The sequence below is a fragment of the Balaenoptera ricei genome, chromosome 1 (genome assembly GCF_028023285.1).
Source record: "Balaenoptera ricei isolate mBalRic1 chromosome 1, mBalRic1.hap2, whole genome shotgun sequence".
Classification (NCBI taxonomy): Eukaryota; Metazoa; Chordata; class Mammalia; order Artiodactyla; family Balaenopteridae; genus Balaenoptera; species Balaenoptera ricei.
The window spans coordinates 32,691,701-32,714,360 of record NC_082639.1 but is presented as its reverse complement, the minus strand read 5'-3'; the positions used below and the strand labels follow the sequence as shown (position 1 = coordinate 32,714,360).

The 22,660-nt window shown below is 36.0% G+C and overlaps 1 protein-coding gene across 2 annotated transcripts in view; it reads right to left on the bottom strand.

Moving 5' to 3' along the window:
• The window catches only part of RLF (RLF zinc finger), a 74,964-nt gene that overhangs the window by 10,511 nt on the left and 41,793 nt on the right, over nt 1–22,660 (bottom strand). For both annotated transcript variants that reach the window (XM_059919761.1, XM_059919768.1), the window contains one exon: nt 4,891–5,027. In XM_059919761.1, the coding sequence (XP_059775744.1) occupies nt 4,891–5,027 (137 nt within the window). The remainder of the gene's footprint in view (nt 1–4,890; nt 5,028–22,660) is intronic.

Here is a 22,660-nt window from a genome sequence, read left to right as displayed (position 1 = left end):
AAACTGTAAAGCAAAAGCACTAGAAACTCAACAAATGCCCAGAATAGAAATGCTAATGTTAATATGAAATGTGAATTCAAGGAAAGTTCCTTAGCAAAACAGAAGAGAATGTTATCACTTTAAAAAACGTAACTCTGGGGACTTCCCTGGTGGGGCAGTGGTTAAGAATCCACCTGCCAATGAAGGGGACACGGGTTTGAGCCCTCGTCTGGGAAGATCCCACATGCCTCAGAGCAACCAAGCTTGTGCGCCACAACTACTGAAGCCTGCACACCTAGAGCCCGTGCTCCGCAACAAGAGAAGCCACCGCAACGAGAAGCCCGCGCACTGCAATGAAGAGTAGCCCCCGCTCGCTGCAACTAGAGAAAGCCCTTGCGCAGCAACGAAGACCCAACGCAGCCAAAAATAAAATAAATAAATTTATTAAAAAAATTTTTTTAAAGTAACTCTTTTCTGTACAACCTCAATGGATACTGTGTATTTGTTAAATGATTTCCATTAAAAAATAATATTATTTTCACGAGCCAGTTTTAGAACACTAATATCCTATTATTGCTATTAACACAGACTATTCCAGGAAACGGTACAAATCCAAAGCTTAAGAAATGAATACACCTCTTTTTATAATAGATTTAAAAACAAACATGTTTAACAGAACGTATTTTCTTATACTTTTAAGGAGGTAACTGGGATTCCCATATGGTAAAATTCTTACGTAGATATAAAACTCGCTTCAAAGACTGAAATAAATATATGTCTCAAAAGACATATATGATTAAAGCTTATAATATTTAATGATGGAAAATTTGAGCTATATATAACAAGTAAAATTAACTTAAAATGCCTTTAAATATTTGTGTTGGTGACTAGCATTGCTTTCCTAACCAGAAAAAGTAAAAACTGAGATAGGCCAGCTTTGAAAATAGCTACCAGGCAGGCAAGTAATTGGGATGACTGTTCACTTTTAAACTTCGAAGACTGCTTCATTCACATGTAAGCATGTTACTAATAAAACTTTAGAGAATAATGCAAAATTCTGAATAACAAAGGAAATGGAGAATTACATATGCTCCGAGATAAAAGAAGTACCTACCAAAATATATGTGAAATCTATGCTATTTGAAAAGAACAAAATTATCAAAGCTAGTAAAACCTGATTATGAAGATAAAGGGTAAAGGATATCTACTATCTAAAATTCACCAACTAGGTACAAGTTTAAAGTTAGGCAAATCTGATAAAGTGATAAAAGGTACGTTGAGAATTAAAGTCTCTCAAAATGATTTTTTTAAAAAAATCAGAATGTCTAGGGCTTGATTTATTCCAAATTAAATATTTCAAACTCTAGTTAACTAGAGTTAAGTTAACTTAACTCCAAATAACCATGATCAAAAAAGAACATTTCTATCATGTATTTTATATTTGTACACTTATTTCCACAGTTACAATTGAGCGATTTAAAACTATTACCAAAACAAACTAAAACTATTACCCACCCAAACATACAAACAGGCCTGACACCATGAAAACCGGTGGACTACTAGTGAGAACGCCAAGATGTCACTTTAATCGTCCATTCAAATCTGCACACTGGAACAATGAAACCACCAACAGCAACTTATAGCCTCCTGGATCATACATGCACTAGGACAATACTTCTTCAACCACTACAATGATGTGATTTTTAAAAAAATGGACAACCATTAAAGAATATACTGAAAATGATTCTACTGTATGGATGCTTCCAATGTTCAGATGATTTACTGCACACTCAAATTAGCCCACCACCTACCTCAAGACAACAAATTATATACAAATTCATAAAAATTGGAAAGGATATTTAGTTCTATTAATAGTAGGAAACACATTTTGGCAGACATCTAGCTACCAAGCAAGAACCTTAAACTGCACTGTTTGTGCAAAGCAGGAGGCCCACAATGTCACACTGTGATCCAGAATTTAGGTATTTTAGAAATGAGGCAAAGAAAACTTTGTGGAATTAAGGAATGACCACTCCCTAAAGAGGGCTCCTGCAAATATAGATGATTCTCATGACTTCATTTTTCCTCTAAAAAATTCAGTTAAATAAAACATGAATGGATATCTGGATCTGGTCTTCGCCAGGTGCTGGGGACTGAACTGTAAATTAGACTACATGACGACCCTGGTATATCACAGTCTAGTTGGGAGAGAAGCGACACGAAATTACATCTGAAGAAACACAAATATACAACATAAAAGATTTAAAGCTCAGAGGTGTTACAGAAACCAAAGGTCAACCTATCAAATACTCACTGAAAGCTTAGTGTGGAGGTTTAAGGTTCAACTTAAAGGTATCATTTTATTTTTAAAGAAGCAGTAGCAATTACACATCTGTATGTACACTGTCCCATTCAAAAGGGTTATCTTTCTCACGTGCATGGCTACTCTAATTATGTTACCATTGCTAGACATATATAGGGAACTCATTCCTCCAGCACTTCTTTGATTTTTGCAAATAGCCAAAAATCTTTTGGGGTTAAGCTTAATGAATAAGCTGAGTGATATACCTTTTGAGATCAGTAATATGGTAATTGCTATAAAGTAATAAGATATATTTTATTGTAATCTGTAAATGTCTCTGAAGGAAATTTCTAAAAGAATAAAAAACTGTTTTGGGTGATAGTTACATAGTTTACCTTTCAAATATCTTCACTGGTGACCAAATTCGAGAATGACACTTAATAAATTCTAATATGTGTATTTAAAATAAGTGACTGCTTTTATTATCATATTCCAACTTTATTGTCATCAATAAAATACCAAGTAATAAAAATTTTTTTTCTTTTCTAGACAAATACTCCCATATAGCCTACTGTCTTCAACAGAGGACACCTCTAGCACAACAAAAGAATCTATCCTATTTGAACAGAATTCCTGGGACTCATTTTCCTTAGTAAAATTCACTGTTTTTATGTTATGGCTATGCTAACTCCAATATCCCACTACCACCGCCTCCCCACCCACCCACCCCCAAAGCCTTTGAAAACAACAGAAGGGCGAAAAAAATGTTTTAAAATTCTAAAATTTTATATTCTATTTCCCTCTGAATTGCTCGGAAGAAGCTTACTTTTAACAAAATGTGAAGTGATTTAAGATTTTCTTTCCTCTCCTTTACTCATTATAGCTCCTCAGGAGGCCAATAAGAGGGAAATCCCTTTTAATCCTTTCCTGCTGCAGGAGAACAGCGTTAATCCTAGACTCACTAAAAAAAAGGGAAGCTATATCAAGAATATTAAAAGAACTGTGTGACTATAGTTTGAAAAACACTTTATAATCTGTAACACATCCCATATGTGATTTAATGTATTCTTTGCCCTAAAAGCCTCGCTATAGCTAGCAGATATTTTTTCATTATAGGCAAAGAAAACAACTGTAAAAAGAAAAAATGGGGGTTATTCCACAAGTAAATACATCTGCTTTACTGAGGTTAAATCTCTAATCTCTAATGCATGAAAAACAAATTCTTCTACTTGATAGTGATCAAAAATCTCACTGCTCTGCTAAAATTCTTTTTACTTTTAGCACCTTTTTTTTTGGTTAGCTAACAGAATGCCCACAATGATATTTAAGCCCCTATCCTAGTATCTCCTTTCTCAGAGGAGATATAAGTCTGGCACAGAGGACTTGGTAGAAGACTGCGATGTGAATTCTGTCCCTGTGCCAAGAAAACAACTGCACAGAAGAAAAGCACTGTATTAGGGGTCGAAATGCCTGGGCTTTACCCTCTACCCCTTTAGCTCTGAGACTGTGGGCAATTATAAGACTTCTCAGATCCCGTTGATCCTCCACTGCCTTATCTGTACGATGATTATTAGGAGGATTGGGAGAGAGAATTTAAGGAACTCAAATAGTATTTCTATAAAAATTAGTAAATAAAAAGAAATACAGCAACATAAAAAGTGCTAATAACTATAAAACTTTATAGATATACACAGATGCTCCAGAGGGAGATCAATAAGGGCTGAAGTATATGAAAGGTTTTATTAGGTTTTCCTATAAACAAAATGCTTACTTCCAACTTCAAGTCATTCTTAGAAGCTCCTCTAATCAAGGTTATGCAAATCCAACCCATTCTTTGAATTAAAGCTCAAATTCTACCTCCTCCCTGACAACTTCCTTAAACACTGGTGTACAGTGAGCAACCCTTCTCTAATCTCTTACAGCGTTTTCCATACCACGAATCTGATACTTATAGATAGAGTCTTGCATTTTAGAGGTTTCCTGTGTACCACATTTGTCCTGCTGTCCTAAACAGTTTCATACAGTTAGGATGAAAGAACAAAGGGTTACACTTACTGTGTCCTTTTTAGCAACTAAGTACTCTGTAGGCAAACAAGATATAAATTGAATTAAAACCAAATAATGCAATTGTGCTAAACAGTACCAAAGTTGCAAAAAAAGATTACAATTCAAATGGGTTTCCTTCTCTAGTGCAAGTTTGACCTAGAAACCTAGATAATTAGTGAGTTTCCAAATAAGAGGGGAAAAGTGACTATCAGAAGATGTAATAAATGTAAAGGAAAACAACCTAACACCAATTTGGTTTATACTGCCATAATTTTATCTTCAAAGAAGAAGATATATATTGAAGTTAACAGACAACTCTCCATGGAATAATCAAGAGGAGCTCAGACTTTTTACTCTTTCTTTATTTTTGGACTCTCCTGGAAAAGATTAAACCAATAATATTTTTAATTAAATGGTTTAGCTTTTAAGAAAGATTTAATTCTCATGTCATCATTTAATCTGCTTAGTCTTTAAGTTTGAAATAAACCAACATTTTACATAAACCCTAAATGCTATATACTATGTACTAACAAATAAAGGGAATAAAAACTAAATATACTTACCAAGAACAATATACACTTGCAGTTTGGAGCTGCTGGGTAAGATAAGTCGTACAAAGAACAAATGCTGTGTTATCCTGACCCTCGGATTCCAGATTACATATGATGTCTAGTACCTCCTTGCAGTCGACCTTTGCAATCTATCAAAAATGAGATGACTAAGTCAAAAAGAAAATGGTGACTTTTCTGTAAACTTTGTTATATAACATGAAGCTTCTTTATAACATTTTCTATCTTTGGTAATTGATGAGGCAAGAATTAGGGATATATAATTTTCTTCTACTAATAGCTGAGTCTTCTGGAATAAAAATTTCATATAAGAAATTATTAAACAGAGAAGAGAACAGATGCTATGAGGAAGTTCCACTGCAGTCCCAACACAGATAAAACATTTTTGTACAGTTAAAAAAATTACTCATGAACATTGTTACTATGTAAAAGAATCAAATTATGTATAACTTCAGGTTATTTTCACCTGAAGTACCATCAACTTTTTTTTCCCTGTTTTTTGTTTCTTTCTTTCTTTTTCAATTTAATTCAAGTCACTCTAGTTATAGACAGAAAAATAACAAGCTTACCCTTACTCCCAGTAGGGCTAAAGGAGGCCAGCTGAGAAACTGTTTTAAATATAAATACTATATCAACATATCATTTTCTCATGTAATTAAGGAAAAACTATTTTGTATAACTGAGTTTTTCACACAACTAAAACACTTTTAGAAACACATCTTTTTCATTTACACTATTTATAGGAATTTAAAAAAAAAAAACAAAAACAACCAACCTCTGGGCAAATCAGTAGAATTTTCCGGGGCTCTTTTTGTATAGTGGTAAAACAGTAGATTAAGACTTCTGAAGACCCTTTCTCACTCTCTATTTTATCATTTCCCTGTCTTAATAAACAGAATATGAAGAACATAGTCTATTTCATGACTGTGTCAGCATTATAAATGTCAATTATACTAGGCACCAAATATACAAAACAGTGATACTTTCAGGACAAATGAAGTGTGCATCAGGGCAAATGAGGCATACAGAGTTTAGCTCATCTCCTTCCAGAGTGCTATGCAGAACCACTCTGGTGGTTCTAAGTCTCTAATTTTAGTTATACCCTCAGGTAGGCACAGAAAGGCTTCTTTCTCAGCTTAGCTCAAATGCCATTTTCTCACTGAATCCTTCCCTAACTGCTAAAAGCACGTTAGAATCCCTGGCAAAAACTCTACTCTCAAATTCTCCTTTGTAGCATTTACCACAACTGCAATTCAATCATTAGTTGAACAACTTATTAGCATGTCTTCTCTGCTAGAATATAAAATCCATGTGGTCAGGATTATGTACATCTTGTTCAAAACTCAGCACTTATCACAGTGTCTGGAACATAGAAGACACTCAGTAAATACGTGCTGATAAATGGAATAAATGAATCAAGTTTAATTTAAAGGTAAAAAGTTTGTGTTGAAAAAGTGAAACTTATTTAATACTGTGTTTTCTAATCTTCGGAAAGATAATGCAATGACATAATAAGCAGTGTAGTGCAGTGGTTAAAAGCAATTATTGTAGAACCAGACTGTATACATTCTCTTCCCAGCTCTATAGCTACTAGCTGTGTGATCCTGGATAAGTTACATAACTTCTCAGTAACTTAGTGCCTCAGTTTCCTCATCTTTAAAATGGGAATAACAGAACCTTCCTCATAGTTATAAGAATTTTTAACATGTTTCAGTACAGCACAGTGACTATAGTTAATAATACCATATTGCATATCTGAAACTTGCTGAGAGTTTATCTTAAAAGTTCTCATCACAAGAAAAAAAGTTTTTGTAACTATGTATGGTGACAGATGTTATCTAGCTTTATTGTGATGATCATTTCACAATATATACAAGTACTGAATCACGATGCACAACTAAAACTAATATATGTCAATTATACCTCAATTTCTAAAAATGTGCTATGTGTACCTATTAGAGTTAAGTCTAAAAAAAATATGTTTTAAAAGGGATTGGTGGGATTTCCCTAGTGGTGCAGTGGTTAAGAATCTGCCTGCCAATGCAGGGGACACGGGTTCCAGCCCTGGTCCGGGATGATCCCACACGCCACAGAGCAACTAAGCCCGTGCACCACAACTACTGAGCCTGCGCTCTAGAGTCCGCGAGCCACAACTACTGAAGCCCACGCGCCTAGAGCCCACGCTCCGCAACAAGAGAAGCCACCGCAATGAGAAGCTGGCGCACCGCAATGAAGAGTAGCCCCCGCTCGCCACAACTAGAAAAAGCCCGCGCACAGCAATGAAGACCCAGCACAGCCAAAAATAAATAAAATTAAATTAATAAAAAGAAAAAAAAGGGATTGGCAAAAAGGAAGCACTTTAAAAGTGCTGTTAAAAATTGTTTTCATTAAAAGTATAAATAAAATGCTAGACAAAAAAATTGTTTTCACAAAATATATAAATTTTAAAAAGAAAAAATAAAAAAGAAAGTGAACCTTAAGAATACTAGAAAGTATTTCAAAAGATCACTCTCAGATGCAAAATCACTCGATGTAAATTTGTATCTAACGAGTATTGGGAGGGAAAGTTAAGTTGTTAAAGCCTAAACATAATTAAAGTTAAACTCAGGTTTCAGGGAAAAAAATAAAATCATACATTATGAAGATGGAATTTTACTGATGCCCTAAACAACCATATCCTCACCCATAGCTGAATGAATCAGAAGGGTCATCCAGAGAGGAAATGCTCACCACAGAACCACTTAAAATTGTACTGATTGAAGGACCAAAGTGAGAATTCCACAGCAAGTAAAACCAGCTGTTCCAGAACAACCACCACCTACCATCCACACCATGTTAACGCTCCTGCTGAAAACCAAGAATTCTAAAATTCCATTTTGGCAGCAATATAACATCTCCAAGCTGAGAAATAGCATGAGAAGCTCTCTATGCCAGACATATAAATCAGAATGGAAATAACACACAACTTATATTTCTAGAATATTTTTTATCCATTTCAAATAACTTTTATTGTATTTCTCATTTTATCAACATGGTAAGATCTGTAAGACTGGCAAGGCTTTCTGGATATATATCTGAAAGGAATGACTTGAAATCAGTATAGTTTTTAGTTTGATTAACTTCTGTTTATTAGATTTCTCCTGATTATAAAAATGTTTATAATAGAAAACCTGAAAAATATAGAGAATAAAAATTAGCCTTAGATCTTACAACTCAATAATAACCAATGTGAGTTTTACTCCAGTATTCTGTCTATACACACTAACTGTATAGCAAACAAAACATGACTACTGCAAATATGTACCTATTTTAAAGAAAGGTTGGATTGTGTTGATTGTATATCTGTTCTTTTACCCTAATATTCGGGTGTGACTTAAGCAAGAGTTTTTATCAGTCCACAAGATAGACAGGAGAGGGTAAGCTGACTGTCCAGGCAGAGAGAGCAATAAGGAGATGTGAAGAAGAAAAAAAAAGGCAGTGAAAAAGTAATACTAATGATAATAATACTTCTAAATCTTATACAGCATTACTATATATCAGGTACTGTTCTACAAATTTACATAAACATCCCCAGATCTACCCCAGATGGTCTGGCTCCAGACTCCATACTCTTAGCTACTATGCTACAGTGAGATGCTTTAACAGTGGAAATGATAATACCTTATTACTGTGTGCTCTTTGAAGGCTAGGAAAACAGTGACTGTTTTATGTCCAAGGGTAGTCAATAAACATTTACTGAATTGAAATGAATGGATAGTGAGCAGAACCAGCCAAGAACTCAGAAGCATGTGAAAGACTATTCAGGCTCATTCATTTCACACCATGTTCTCACCTTAAGCCTCTTTCAAATCCTCACCAGTCCCTTCAGATCTTTCCTTATCAAGGTCTACCTCATAACGAAAGTCTGATAAGCTTAATGATACAAAAATATAAATCATGCATAAGCACTATCAATGACATTTGAATTTACCAGAATCAAAAATTTTTAGGATAAAGACAAGAAGTGGCTAATGCTGGGAACTCAGGGGTCAAAGATGAAAACATACCACCTTACCCTATGAATTTCATATATAATGGTTACATACTTTCCTGCCAGCCCTGGTGCTGAATAAGGAATAAAAACAAAGAGTTGGACTTAACAAGAATAATGGCTTAAAATTCTCCTGTGGCAAAGCACTTAGAAATCCTGGATAAAACACAACAAATATGTTTCCTAAATACATAGCTGAAAACTCAAGAAAGAAGTTTAAGTGTGAATGGACAACTGCCTTAACTTGCTGGGTTGTAGGTAATTTCACTAAGAGGCTTGGGTTTTACAAGTCGTGTTAGGAGATGATAAAGCCTGAACCTGAGAAGTTGGCACTGAACCCTCTGGCATAAAGTTGGAACCCCTGAAGAGCTAAAAACTCAGAGAAAGTGTAGACTAAAAAAAGGTGGGCGGGGGGGCAGGGATATAACAGGAAAATGTATTTGTCCATCTCAACCTGGGTTCTTGTGGGATCAAAAAAATTTTGAGAATTTATAATCTTTCCTCATTCAAACTTGGAGTCTGATATAATACTATTCTATTGTCTAAAAAACCCAAACTGAGAAAAACAAATAAAAAGAAGATTCTGGCTGGTAATATCTTTAAATCACCTGGCAGAAGCAAACGTAAAAATGATTTATAGAGATATATGCTAACTAAGGCCTATGAGAATTCTCAGACATAAAGTATTCCCTACCCCCACTCAATCCACCAAAACTGAGGCTCACAATCCCAAACTATAAAAAGCACAAATAAACAAGCCACTCCAGAAAATGTCAGCACACACAATAAACAGCAGGATTAGACTCCTGAGAATTGCAGATTACAGAATGCACAGCACAAAGACTGAACCCTAACCATGGACTTTGGTTGGTTTAAAAAAATTAAATAAGGGCAATATGAGTTTGATAATAACTCGGGAAAAAGAGAGACAGAGACAAAAACATGGAAGAACCTTTAATGCCAATCTGAAGCCAATCTGAAAAGGCTACATACTATATGATTCCAACTACGTAATATTCCGGAAAAGGTAAAACTATGGAAGCAGTAAAAAGATCAGTGGTTGCCAGGGGCATGAGAGGAGAGAGTGAGGGATGAATAGGCAGAGTATAGGAAATCTTTAGGGCAGTGACACTATTCTATATGATACTGTGATGGTAGATACATGTCATTATACGTTTGTCAAAAGCCATAGAATGTACACCACCAAAAGTGAAGCCTAATGTAAACTATGGATTTTAGTAAATAATAATGTACTGGCTCACCTACTGTAACGAATCTAACACACCAACCGCAAGACGTCAATAGGTGACTCTGGGGGTGAGGGAGAACATACGGGAACTCTGTACTTTCCACTCAATTTTTCTGTAAACCTAAAACTGCTCCAAAAAAAAAAATCTAATGATTAAAAAAACCCTTTGATCATTTAAAAAATTAAATTATTTGTCTTTTGATTACTGATTTTTAAAGAGTTCTACATGTATTCTGGGCTCAAGTCCTTTATCAGATTATATTACACATATATGGTTTGCAAATATTTTCTCCCCTTCTGTGGGTCAACTTTTCACTTTCTTGACTTTGACACACAAAGTTGGATGAAGTCCTATTTACTTTTCCTTTTGTCACCTGTGTTTTTGGTGTCACATATAAGAAACAACTGCCTAATCCAGGGTCTTAAGATTTATTCCTATATTTTCTTCTAACATGTTACAGTTTTAGCTATTACATTTAAGTCTATGATTCATTTGGAGTTAATCTCTACGTGTGGTATTAAGGGTCAAACTTCATTCTGCTACAAGTAGATATCCATTTGTTAAAGAACCAACTACTGAAAAGATTATTCTTTCCCCCATTGAATTATCTTGGCATCCATGTAGAAAATCAACTGGCTGTAAGTGTGAGGGCTTATTTCTGGACTCTCTCTCTTTTTTTCTTTGGCTGCGCCACACAGTACGCGGAACTTCCCCAACCAGGGATCAAACCCATGCTCCCTGCATTGGAAGCAGAGTCTTAACCACTGGACCACCAAGGAAGTCCTATTTCTGGACTTTCAATTTTAGTCTATTGATCTTTTCGCCTACCCTTTTGCCAGGAAAACACCAGCCTGATTACTGAAAGTTTTTAGTGAGCTTTGAAATAAAGAAGTGAGTCCTCCTACTTTGTTCTTTTTACAAGACTGTTTTGGTTATCCAGGGTCCCTTGAATTTCCACATGAATTTTATGATCATCTTATCAATTTCTGCAAGAGAGGAAGGTAGAATTTTGACAGAGATAGCATTGAATCTGAGGATCAATTTGGGGAGTACTGCCATCTTAACAATACTGTCTTCTGGCCCAACAACATGGATGTTGTTCCATTTACTTAGTTTCTTTCAACAATGTTTTAAAGTCTTCAGTATACAAACAAGTTTTGTACTTCTTTTTAAAAATTTATTCTAAATATTTTATTCTTTTTGATGCTATCATACATGGGATTGTTTCCTTACATTTTTTGTACTGTTCATTGTTAGATGTATATAAATAAAAATGATTTTTGTATATTGATCTTACTAGGATCATTTATATACAAGATCGTGATATATGCAATTAGAAATACTTATACATCTTCCTTTCCAATCTAGATGCCTTTTAGCTATTTTCTTGCCTAACTGCTCTGGCTAAACTTCCAGCACAAGTGTCAAAAGCAGACATTCTTGTTTTGTCCCTGATCTTTGGGGAAAACCCCTCAATCTTTCATCACTAAGTATTACGTCAGCTGTGGGTTTTCACAAATGCTCTTTATCAGGGTGAGGAAGTTTCCAGCTTATTTCTAGTTTGCTGAGTGTTTTTAACACGAAAGGGTGTAGGATCTAGTTAAATGCTTCTTCTGTCTCTTGTGACAAACATGTAGCTTTTGTCCTTTATTCTATGGCACAGTATTTACATATAACCTATGCACATCCTTCTGTATACTTTAAATCACTTCAAGAATACTTATAATACCTAATACAATGTAAATGCTATGTAAGTAGTTGTTGGAGGGTGCAAATTCAAGTTTTGCTTTCTGGAACTTTCTGGAAATTTTCCCCCTGAATATTTTCAATCCACAGTTGGAGGCGGAACCCATGGATACAGAGTGCAGACAGTACTCCTTTTTCTATATTGCTGGATTTGTTTTGCTGGGTTTTGTTGAGGATTTTTGCATCCATATTTGTTACAGATATTGGTCTGTACCTCTCTTTCTCTTGATATGTTAGTCTGGTTTTGGTTATCAGGATAATAATGGCCTCACTGCATGAGTTTGGAAGGATTCCCTCCTCTTTTATTTTCTGGAAGACTTTGCGAGGGACTGGTGTAAATTCTTCTGTATATGTTTTGTACAATTGACCAGTGAAGCCATGTGGGTGTGGGCTTCTCTTTGTGGGAAGTTTTTAAATTACCTACTCGATCTCTTTACTAGTCGTGGTATATTCAGTTTTTCTATTTCTTTCTGAGTTAATTTCAGTAGTTTGTTTCATTCTAAGAGTTGTCCATTTCATCTAAGTAAATCTAACATTTTGGTGTATAGTTGTTCATGGTATGCTCTTATAATCCTTTTGATTCCTGTAATATCAGTAGTCATGTCCTCTCTTTCATTCCTGATTTTAGTAATTTGAGTATTCTTTTTTTCATGTTCAGTCTAACTAAAAGTTTATCAATTTTGTTGATCTTTAAAAACAAACTTTTATTACTTTTTGCTATTGATTTTGTATTCTCTATTTCATTTATTTATACTCTAATCATTTATTATCTCCTTCTTTCTGCTAGCTTTGGGTTTAGTTTGCTCTTCTTGCTAGTCTTTTAGGACAGATGGTTATTAATTTGAGATCTTTTTTTTTTTTTTTTGGCCACACTGCGCAGCTTGCAGGGGCATCTTAGTTCTCCGACCAGGGATTGAACCTGGGCCACAGCAGTAAAAGCCCAGAATCTTAACCACTAGGCCACCAGGGAACTCCCAAGATCCTTCTCTTTTTAAGATTGACATTTTACAACTGTAAATTTCCCCTAAGTGCTGCTTTAGTTGCATCCCATAAATTTCAATATGTTGTGTTTTCATCATTCATCCCAATGTGTTTTCTAACTTCCCGTTTTTTTTCTTTGATCAATTGCTTATTTTGAGGTGTTGTTTGATCTCCACATATCTGTGACTTTCCCAAATTTCCTTCTGCTACTGATTTCTAATTTCATTCCATTGTGGCCAAAAAACATACTTTGTATGATTTCAATCCTTTTAAATTTATCAAGGTTTGTTTTATGGCCTAACATATGTCTATCCTGGAGAACGTTCCATGTGCATTTGAGAAGAATGTATATTCTGCTGCTCTTGGATAGAGTATTCTATAAATGTCTGCTAGGTCTAGTTGGTTTATAGTACTGCTCAAGCCTTCCATTTCCTTGTTGTCTAGTTGGTTTATCCACTATTGAAAGTGGGGTATTAAAGTCTCCAACTATTATATTTGAATTGTCTATTTCCCCCTTCAACGCCAGCTCATGTATTTTGGGGCTCTTTTGTTCCTCAGATTGAGTAATCTCAATCGACTTCTTTCTTTTAAGTTTGCTAATTCTTCCTTCTGCTAATTCAAATCTGATGTTGAGCCTCTTCAGTGAATTAATTTCAATTATTGTACTTTTTCACTCCACAATCTCTATTTGGTTCTTTTTTTCTATTTCTTTACTGCTATTGTCTACGTCTTGAGACATTTTTCTCATACTTTTCTTTAGTTGCTTTAGTTCTTTGAATATACAGTTAATCTTCATTATTTGCAGATTCTGTACTTATAAATTAGCCTACTTGATGAAATTTATTTTTAACCCCAAAATTCAATACTCACAGTGCTATCACAGTCATTCATGAACATGCATATAATGGCAAAAAATTTGAATCCTCTCTTGAGCATGTTCCCAGCTAAGGTCAAACAAGGTGTTGCTCTGCCTTTTTGTTTCAGTTCTCATACTGTAACAAGTATCTTTTTCATGTTCTATTTAGTGCCACTCTTTAATGTTTTTGTATTTTTCATTGGTGATTTCACTGTTTAGAACAGCCCCTAGTTGTAGTGCCAAAGTGCTGCCTAATTTCCTAAGTGCAAGAGACTGTGATGTGCCTTATGGAGAAAATACATGTGTTAAATAAGTTTCATGCAGGCATGAGTTACACTGCAGTTGGCTATGAGTTCAATGTTAATAAATCAATAATATAAATTAAATAAGGTATCTTTAAACAGAAGCGCACATAAAACAAGGTTATGTATTGATCAGTTGACAAAAATTATGTGACCAGAGGCTTGCAGGAACCTAACCTTGTATTTCCCCTAGGAGCAATGGATTCAGTATAAGCTAACTCAGTGTTTGCAGTGACTATATAGAACATAACTACCACGAATTGAGTGTATTTGCAATAACTGATTTAAAGTTCCTTTTCTAGTAAATCCAGCACCTGGGCATCCTAAGTTTCTGTTGGCTGCCTTTTTCCGTGTGTATGGACTACCATATTTCTTTATAATGATAAGTGGATATTTTAAATAATATATTGTGGCAACTCTGGAAATCAGAATCTTTCACCTCTTTGGGGTTTATTATTGTTACTGTTTGTTTACTGACTTTCTTGGAATAATTCTGTAAAGCCTGTATTCTTTGTCATGTGTGGCCACTACAGTCTCTGCTTGGTTAGCTTAATTCAAGATGTTGAATATGCTGCTTAAATGCCTTGAACAAGCAAGTCTCTCTGCTTTTGCCAAGCAGCTGTGTGTGTGTGTTGGGGAATCCTTTCAATATTTCAGTAGGCAGTTTACAGCTCTAACCTGCCCTTCATTTCCTACTTGTGCGAAGCCTCAAGGTAACCAAGAGGTGAGGGATTAAAGCCTTCTCAGGTCATTCCTTGGCAGACATACAGCACTATACATTTGTGTTACCTTCCAGAGTACTAGGAATATATCAGAGGTTTTCAAAGTCCTCTATGGATATCTTATATCCCAGTTTTTCTTTTTAATTTTTTTGTCAGTCTTTTGTTAAGCCCAACTGGTAATTCCTCCTCAGACAACTGTCATGTTAAACAAGTACCAATCATTATTTTTGATAAATGCCCCGGGACAGAACTTTTGGTGGAGTGAGCTCTGAGTCAAATAAAGACAAATCCTGAGAACACAGCTTTTCAGAAAGTTGCCACAAGTAGGTCAAATAGTGACAATTCTGTGGGGATGGGCTTTTGCAGAGTTCCAAAACCATTCTGCTTCCTCGGGTGGCTGCTAGGCTGCTGGTTTTCAAGGTTACTGTGAAGCTAGGGAGAGGGAAATGAGAAGTAGGGCAAGTTAAAATGCCACCAAGCTCACTGTTCTGAGATTCATGCATTTTTCTTGAATAAAACTTCCTAGGATTATGGTAAGCCTTTAGTTAATTTCCAGAGTTCTGAAAAAGTTAATGCCCTCCACTCTCTGGTTTTAAATGCTGATAACTTGGAACTCAATTTCCAGCACAGACCTTTCCCCAAGCCTCACATTGTGTGAATACTGTCTGCTTTTGCTCTCCCTTGTGTCTTTTCACCTCTGTATTCCTAGTGCCTAACACAGTCTCCAGTGAATATATATTAAATGACTGGAAGGCATGCGTGTATTATTTCTTACAATAACATCTGAATCTAATATTATCTCAAAATAAAATGCCTAATTTTATTTAAGAAAGAAAAAAGATCACCTCGGCTATTGCAGAGAATGAATTTTGGGGACAAGAACAGATGCAATTAGAAGGCTTTCATAATAATCAGCGAGTTAAACAGCAATGGTACAACAGGTAGCCAACTGGCATAAGAGAAGGTGGGTAGAGATGGCTTATTTGTCTTAAGTTATCTTCATGCTTAGGCTAACCAAGGTAAACTAGTATTCTGGCCAGTGCCATTACTGGAATATTTTAACATTTACCTTTCTCTAGGACTATGGTTTTCAATCTAGTATTTTCCTGATCAGTTCCGGCGTATAATGCAAATAATTTATTCCTAATAATGGATTTTAAAAAACAAGCTGGTAAATGGTCTTTTCAAAAAGGAATCAAAGTGGAAGTTATCCACATAATAAGATTTCTCTCACTTGCATCCCTGAGTAGGAGAAAGGGAGGAGTCACTTAGCAAGCCTCCATTTCATGTAACCCTGGGTCTACTTTTGAGAGAATCATCCCCGTTAGGTTCATAGACATCACCTGGAAAAAAGGTTGTGCTTCTAAAAACCAGGTTTCTTTTAAACTGCAGCAATACCACAGACCAACACTATGCTATCGAGTGGTCACTTGTATGTTTCCTAAAGAAATAAATGGTCACTGATGCTTCTAGTTAAATCCTATGACTCTGAGTATCTGAGAGAAGCCTGAATTGTCCTACTGAATTCTTGAACATGACTGTGTCTAACTCTCCATGATGACCTCTCCAATATAATCATATATCAACCAAAATACCCACACATAACCCATGAAAGTAACAGCAGAGGTGAGATCCAAATATATACTAAGTTTTAGGAAGATGTCTCTTCAAAGCTATTTAAAAGAACTCTGCTTTCGGAGATAAAATACTTAAATAGGCAAATCTTCCACTTCTTCATACAGGCTTTCTACCTTTAGTGTATTTTCTGAAAGTACATCTCATTCACCATATGACCATAAGGATACATAAAGTAATATTATCGATTTTAATTTTAATTATACACTTTATTATTCCTTGTTCGGGATCCATCTTAATCTTCTTATTTATGGTACATCTGGGGACTTCCTCGGTGGCGCATTGATTAAGAATCCGCCTGCCAATGCAGGGGACACAGGTTCGAGCCCTGGTCCGGGAAGATCCCGCATGCCGCGGAGCAACTAAGCCCGTGCGCCACAACTACTGAAGCCTGCGGGCCTAGAGCCTTTGCTCTGCAACAAGAGAAGCCACCGCAATGAGAAGCCCGTGCACCGCAACAAAGAGTAGCCCCCGCTTGCCGCAACTAGAGGAAACCCGTGCGCAGCAACGAAGACCCAACGCAGCCAAAGATAAATACATAAATAAATAAAAATTAAAAAAAAAAGGTACATCTCGAATCTCTATGCTGTTGTTTACTGTTTCTTCTACTCCCAAACTGGATTCCCAATGGGTCCTGTTTAAGTGTATTTGCTCTGTTTATCATTTATATACCTAGTGACTGTGTCAATTCCCAACAGTGTTAGACTGGTGAGTAAACTGGGTCCTGTTTGTCTTTTCCTTTCCTCATCAAGAGAAGAAGCAAGCCTTGTAACCACATTAGACACTGAAGATGCAGTTCATTCAGGGATCAAGACTGAAATGAACCACTTCTTTATCTGTGCCAAGAACTCTGCAGACAGATTACTTGCTCTTCATAATAATAGAACTGCTTCATGTTTAAAACATCGTTATCCTTTATACTATATGTGGGAAACTTGACCTTTGCAAAGAATCTCCTCTTTCAGTAATAAAAAATATACACATAGGAAACATCCACTTGCGACACTAGGCCATGGCCAAGTCTGTAACTTTCCTTAAAATCCTTTCATATGTAAAAGGACTTCCCTGGCGGTCAGTGGTTAAAGACTCCACACTCCCAATGCAGGGGGCCCGGGATCGATCCCTGGTCAGGGAACTAGATCCCGCATGCCACAACTAGGAGCTGGCACGCTGCAGCTGGGGATCCCACACACCACAATGAAGATCCCTCGCGCGGCAACAAAGATCGCCTGTGCCGCGGCTAAGACCTGGTGCAGGCAAACGAATGAATAAATAAATATTTTTTAAAATATTTTTTAAAAAATCCTTTCATATGTAAAATTAATAACAGTGTCATCTTATCCAATTCTAAATAAGGTATTTACAACCTAGAACTTGAGGATTCCATGGAGTTCTAAATTTTGGGTTCTGAATTCTGGCTTTCAAGCTGACCCCATCAATTAATCTTAATTGTGCGTGTCTGGCTAAATCTTCCCCAGCAGAGGTTTCCTATTACACACACCCATTATTGTGATACCCGCAGGTGCCAAAATATAAGTACTTTTATTCCCAGTTGTTACTCAAGTTAATTTGACTCTTCTCCTGAACACAGCTGAAGTAGATGGCAAATGTTGTGTTATAACTTTGCTGCCTTAGAACATGTGCTGATTTTAAACTCCAATTAATGAACATCTAGTGATTCACTGGTCCTTCCCCAAAGCAAATTTTTAAAGATTTTATTCTGCTCTCACTTGCAAAAGAAAGCATCACTGGATAAGAGACTAATTATGATGGTACTAGTGTTCCTTTTAAAATAATTTTATGATGTGTGCCAAATGTTGTCACACTGACATATTTAACAAATGAATCCCAATCATTATAAAAATATTTTAAGTTGCACCTATACATAAATGTATAACTATGAATGGAATGAAAATACCACCAAAATGTTTCCTGTTAGAACATGACTCATCAGTGTTTACCAACTAGAAGTAAGTTGTACAGTGTAAAGAGAGCTGGCCAGCGAGCCAGGAGATCTGTGTTCTAGCCTGGGCTTGGACTTAATAATTAGCTTAATGAAGGTAGGGCCTTGGAAACATTACCTCTTGGCCTCAGTCTCACCATTGGTAAATCATGGAAGGTTAGACTAAATGATATTTAATGGTTGTAATATACTAGGAAATCTGAATCTTGCATAGCAAAGGTCAGCAAATATTTTTTGTAAACACCCAGACAGAAAATATTTTCAACTGTGTGGGCCAGATGGTCTTGGTTACAGCTATTCAGCTCTGCCATAGTAGAGCAAGACCAGTCATAAACAATAAACAAATAGGCGTGACTGTGTTCCAGTAAAACTTTATTTACAAAAACAAGTAGCCGGGTAGATTTGATCCACAGACCATAGTAAATCAGATCACATTTCCAATAACCCAGGTTCCTTGCATTCTCCACAAATTTGTTGAAAGGAATTAATTCTATAACTTCAGGAAGAAATCCTGTTTTCTTGATTTGTTATTAATAAACCAGGAAAGATCCTGTACAAAGCATCCCATATCCTCCCTGTTCTCCCATACCCCCCTCTTCTTTGCCATTCTTGTCAGTAGCAGAGCACCCCCATTCTTCCAGTCTCCCAGGTCTTATGAGTCTCTTGAAGAGATCTCTGCACATTATCCCTTATTTTTGTCCTGTCAGCAAGTCCCATCCTCTCTCCTCTTGCTAACTCCAATCTCTTCTCCTAAATCTAATATATACTCTTTCTGTCTATGCTTCCTAAAACACCGTTTCAGTCATTTCACTTCCTATCTTCAAAACCTTCCTAATTTCTACTGCATTGAATCTAAGTTCAAATGCACTGGAGTTTCCAAGGCCTTACTTTTCCCCACCCAACAGGTCTTATTTCTCACAAGATCTAAACATCCACTCTCTGACCCAGGCAAGGTGTTCCCTAGTGGTTCCCTACAAAGTGCATATTCATTTCTGTGCCTTTACTACCACAGTCAGTTATCCCCAAACCATTCTTTCTACCTACCTAAACCCCACCATTATTTCAAGGTCCAACTCAAGGATCAATTTTTATAAAGCCTTATACGCCAGTCCACAAAGATATTCTCTACCTCTACACTTCTACGGAATTTAGAGGCACTATCATATGGCTTAGTACTTATCTTCCTATTACTGTTTCTGGCAACCAAACTAGGCCATGTACACCCTTATGTATTTGCCAATGCCTAATACAATGCTAAAAACAAAATAGGTTTTAAATAAACAAAGGTTGAGAGATTAAAGGAAAAGTTGTTATTGTTATAGGAGAAAGAGGAATCAAATCCAAGATCTAGCATTTTTGCTTCTTCTGAATTCTTTTGGCATATATTAGGTGCTGAGAATAACCATTACTCCATCTTATTCTGAATAAGCTTCCCAAACACATGATATTGCAGCTGTTATTAGAGGTAAGCAGTCTCCCATCTCCTTACCCTTCCCAACATTGCAAACAAATAAATTTACAGGCTTATATTTAATCCCTACTATGTGGCTACGTATTTGTCTAGGATGTAGAGATACAGCAATGGACAAACTTACATCCCTGTCCTTACAATGTTTTCAATCTAGTGGGAGGAAACAGAGAATAAGCAAACATTACGTCCAGAAGTAGTGGTATGTACTGTAAATAAAAAAACAGGTAGGTAAGGGGGCAGAGAGTGATGGGGGCCATTTTAGATGGATTTGTATACATTTATAATAATTTACAGGAGATATTTCTTAAAGAAAAGCAAGACTGAGTACGGGGAGATAGGGTATTATTTTAGGTGGGACAGTGAGGAAGGTCTTTCTGATATGGCAATATTAAGGAGAGATGTGAATGATGTAAGGGAATGAGCTTTCCAAACTATCTTGTGGCAGGGCATTCCAGGGAGTGATCTAAGGCAAAACTCTAAGGTAGGAATATGTTTGGCTTGTTCAAACAACAGCAAAGACAAGAGGGCTGGAGAGGAGTGAGCATTAAGTTGTACAAGATATAGTCAGAGATGGTTAGACAAGTAGTCAGGGGCCATGGCACACAGAATATAAAGACTTCTGGATTTATTCTGAGCAAGACAGAAAGCTATTGAGTGGTTCTGATCAAGGAAGTGACATGGCCTGATTTAAGTTTTAGAGATTATTCTGGCTACTTTGGGGAAAAATAAAATGTAGAAGGCAAGAGTGAAAGCAAGTACACCAGCTCAAAGGCTTCTAGATTCATCTTTGTATCTCCAATGCCTAAGACAGCATATGACATATAGACACTTAGGTATACACCACCTAGAATAGTATTTATCATCCTATATCTTTAATATAATATTAGTGGTAGTACACCAAACTCAGGTTTGAATCTCAGCTTATCTACTTTAAGTTTTATAACCATGAACATATTACTTAATCTGAGCCTCACTTCCTTACCAAAATGGAGCTACCTAAGAGTTGTGAGAACTAAATGTGACAGTGTATACATAGCATTTAGCATAGTGCCTAATACATGGTAAAAGCTCAAAAAAGTGGTAGCTGGTTATTCTCTACCCGCCTCCTCCCCCTCCAACAATGAGAATATAGTTGGAAGGCAATTGACTTCATTTATATTTATTCTTATTCTTTCATTAATTTTTATTTAACTATTGTCTTTTTTTAAATTAATTTTTATTGGAGTATAGTTGTTTTACAATTGACTTCATTTAGAGGAAAGCTCATAAAAACAAAACAAAGCCCTAATACCAGGAATATCAGGAGCTTAGTTATGGACATGTTAAGTTTAAGATGCCATTAGCCATGCAAGTCGAGATAGTGATTAGGCAGTTGAATATATGAGTCTGGAGCTCAGAGGAGAGGACTGAGCTGCAGATAAAACATCTGGGATTCAGGCCATAATTGGCATTTAAGACCGTGAGCCTAAATGAGATCACCGAGGGAATATGTGTAAATAGAAAAGAGAAGACACAAAAAGAGTCCTAGAGTAACATAACATTCAATCATCAGAGAGAGGAGGAGGAAGAGCAAGTAGAAATGAGAAAGATCAATCAGCCAGGTAGACAGAAAACCAAGAGAGTACAGTACCCTAGAAGCCAAGTGGAAAAATCTGTTAAAAGTTTAAAAGACAGAGTTAATAAGTCAGATGGAGTAAGGTGAAAACTGGGAAGTCATCGTTGGATTTTTTTCTTCCAGTTGTATTGAGATAACATTGACATGCAGCACAGTATAAGTTTAAGGTGTACAGCATAATGATTTGGCTTACATACATCTTGAGGCCATTATCACAATAAGTTTAGTGAGCATCCATCATCTCGTATAGACACAAAATTAAAGAGATAGAAAAAAAACTTTTTTCTTGTGATGGGAACTCTTAGGATTGACTCTTTTAACAACTTTCATATGTAACATAGAGCAGTGTTAACTATATTTATCATGTTGTACATTACAATCCCGGTACTTACTTATCTTATTAACTAGAAGTTTGTACTTTCTGACTGCTTTCATCCAACTCCCCGTCACTCCACTCCTCACCTCTGGTAACCACAAATCTGATCTTTTTCTATGACATTGTTTGCTTTTGAAGTATAATTGACCTACAACAGTATGTTAGTTCCTGTTTCACAACACAGTGATTCAATGTTTCTATACATTTCAAACTGATCACCACAATAAGTCTAGTTATGCTATGTCACTATACAAAGATATTACATAGTTATTGACTGTATTCCCCATACTATATATTTCATACACATGACTCATATATTTTGCAACTGGAAGTTTGTACCTCTTAATCTCACCCATCTATTTCTTTCCTCCTCCCTGCCCACTCTCCTCTGGCAAACACCTGTTTGTTCTCTGCATCTAGAACTCTGTTTCTATTTTAAGTTTGTTCACTTGTTTTGTTTATTTAGACTTCACATATAAATGAAATCATACAGCATTTGTCTTTCTCTGTCTGATTTATTTCACTTAGCATAATACCCTCTAGGTCCATCCATGCTGCAAAAGGCAAGATTTCGTTCCTTTTTATGGCTGAGTAATATTCCATTGCATATATGTATACGTACACATATATGTATACACACACAATGTGAGATATATATATATATATATATATATATATATATATATATATCTCACATCTTCTTTATCCATTCATCAACTTAGGCTGCTTCACATCTTGGCTATTGTAAATAATGCTGCTATGAACATAGGGGTGCATATATCTTTTCTAATTAGTGTTTTGGTTTTCTTCAGATAAA